Source organism: Limulus polyphemus, unplaced genomic scaffold, assembly GCF_000517525.1.
Source record: "Limulus polyphemus unplaced genomic scaffold, Limulus_polyphemus-2.1.2 Scaffold3323, whole genome shotgun sequence".
Taxonomy (NCBI): domain Eukaryota; kingdom Metazoa; phylum Arthropoda; class Merostomata; order Xiphosura; family Limulidae; genus Limulus; species Limulus polyphemus.
This window is the reverse complement of record NW_013668933.1, coordinates 52456-54830: the sequence shown is the minus strand read 5'-3', so window position 1 is coordinate 54830 and position 2375 is coordinate 52456. Positions and strand designations below refer to the sequence as shown.

General features: G+C 33.1%; 1 protein-coding gene across 2 annotated transcripts in view; it reads left to right on the top strand.

Annotated features, from left to right (window-relative positions):
• The window catches only part of LOC111088207, a 15587-nt gene extending 14226 nt beyond the window's left edge, over positions 1-1361 (top strand). Inside the window, exon 7 of one of the 2 annotated variants that reach the window (XM_022397569.1) lies at positions 732-1361. In XM_022397569.1, coding sequence (XP_022253277.1) covers positions 732-1100 — 369 coding nt within the window. In that variant the 3' untranslated portion in view covers positions 1101-1361. The remainder of the gene's footprint in view (positions 1-731) is intronic. The other variant, XM_022397570.1, reaches the window with a different exon arrangement.
• The last annotated feature ends 1014 nt before the right edge of the window (positions 1362-2375 follow it).

Below are 2375 nucleotides of genomic sequence, written 5' to 3'. Positions count from 1 at the left end.
GAGTAACACACCTACACCATGTACATTGTTAGCTACTAGTCTGATGGTTAAATAGAACAATACACCAATAACACATACTAGAGTAACACACCTACACCATGTACATTGTTAGCTACTAGTCTGATGGTTAAATAGAACAATACACCAATAACACATACTAGAGTAACACACCTACACCATGTACATTGTTAGCTACTAGTCTGATGATTAAGTAGAATAATACACCAATAACACATACTAGAGTAACACACCTACACTTTGTACATGGTTAGCTACTAGTCTGATGGTTAAATAGAACAATACACCAATAGCACATACTAGAGTAACACACCTACACCATGTACATTGTTGTCTAGTGGTCAATTAGAACGGTACACGTTAGTAACAATTAAATTCTTTATTAGAACAACGTTTCGACCGTCCTACTGCGGCCATCATTAGGGTTAGTATCTTGACAGTGCATCAAAAATACGGATAATACATAAATAATTATTTAACATGCAAACCACTTAGACAACAAACTAGCCTTCTTAGAAATCCAACAAAATAACTTCTGCAGCGTATAGTATATTATTTCATAACTACAATAAATCAGTAATCCATAGTTTAACGCTGATCCTTAGGATATTCAATCCGTTGATTTTGATATAAGGTCTATCAATAATAAACCGATTGGGTTCGTTATATATTTTAGTACACAAAATTTACAGGTATTTTTGAATTTTTTTCAGACGAAAGAAGCTCCAATCTTCGTAAGTGGGAATCGTCGGACGAATATAACGAAGAGAAATCGAGTAAACAACAGACCAACAACGATGAAACCAATTCGAATCTTCTATGGAATATTAAAGATGAAACTAGCTACAACCAACGAAACGGAGAGTCAGGGATCAATAGAGAGAAATCTAATAAGAAAAGACAGTGGTATGAACTTTTTTTCGAATAAAAAAATTGTAAATGATGATTCCGACGAAGATTACAGTGCATCATCTTTTTACTATTATGACGAAGGAGGAATTCAAATGAATCAAAACCACAACAGCAACATTGATATAAAACTGGCAAACAATGACAACTCATACAATAAAGAAAGTGAGTAGTTTTCGGAGTGAGGGTCTGATAGAAAAATTGGGTTATCCTAATGAAAATTAATACGAAAAATAGTATACGAAAGGTAGATTTGTCTGGAAACGGCAAAATGTGAGTTTCATTTTCTTAAACTTTAAAAGATGGAATAGTTTGAGTGGGTTTCCTCAAGTTTGGTATGATAATGTTTGAATGCACCAATATACAATATATAGTTATAAATTAAACACACTAACAAATTTAACTAGATTTGTTTTTCTTTAGCTTTTTATTACAATGATTTCTAATTGATTTCATTCGCCATTGATTCATATTTCTAACTTAATATAGCTCTTGAAATATTTTTAGTAACATGTTTCATGTTGACAGATAATAAATAGAAGTAGAAAAAATAAAACTGTTATTAACCTTAAAGGTTCAGTTGCAAAAGCGTTTAATTTTGTTATAAATATTCAAGCTTTCAAACTTTTTTATCCTACGCACTATAGAAAAAGCGCCACCAACCGCAATTTGTATGTAATTACTAATAACCGCTATAAATCAAATGTCACGTGCAGGTCGCAGAAGGTGGTGATAGACAGTAAGTGTCCTCGTTTAATTGTTATAATTGACATTTCACGGAGATCACGAAGTAATTATAACAGTAATTAATTACCTATTGGATTGACAGTATTTTGCGAATGATCTTTTAGTCGTATAAAGAGTTTATTTGAATAAACATTGCATTTTGATTTTGAGAGCGTATTTGTTTGACTGTCTTTTTTTTTATTCAACCTTTGTGTGTGCATCATCTAGACTAGTCTTACCACTAGCACTAGTGCTCTCAGTTCTCCAGGCTTCATTTTTACTTAGAATAAGGTAAGTGCCTTTTTTTTTGTACATTTTGAAACAAATACGCGTATTTTCTTCGGTTTTTCAAGCTCCGTTTTTGTGTATAACGTAAATTATTTGTTACACTTCCCCCTTCTGGCTAAGCAGTACGTACGAGGATTTATAATACTGTTACGCCTCCAGTCGTTAGTTAATTTTCTGTAACTTCGTTCCGACGAAACTTTAGCGACACAAGTCCTTTCTTAAATAAAACTGGTTTATTCTTTCTGAATATAACTTTGCGATACACTTAATTTCAACAATCGCGCTGTAACAAACGCTATAATTCAAACGAAGGTCTCACGTGCTCAACAATATTCTCTCTGACTGCAGTTCAATATTATGCAGCTCTGCGCTAAAACAAACAAACTGTATCTAGACATGCGCATCATTGCAATTGCGACTGACCCTCATACACA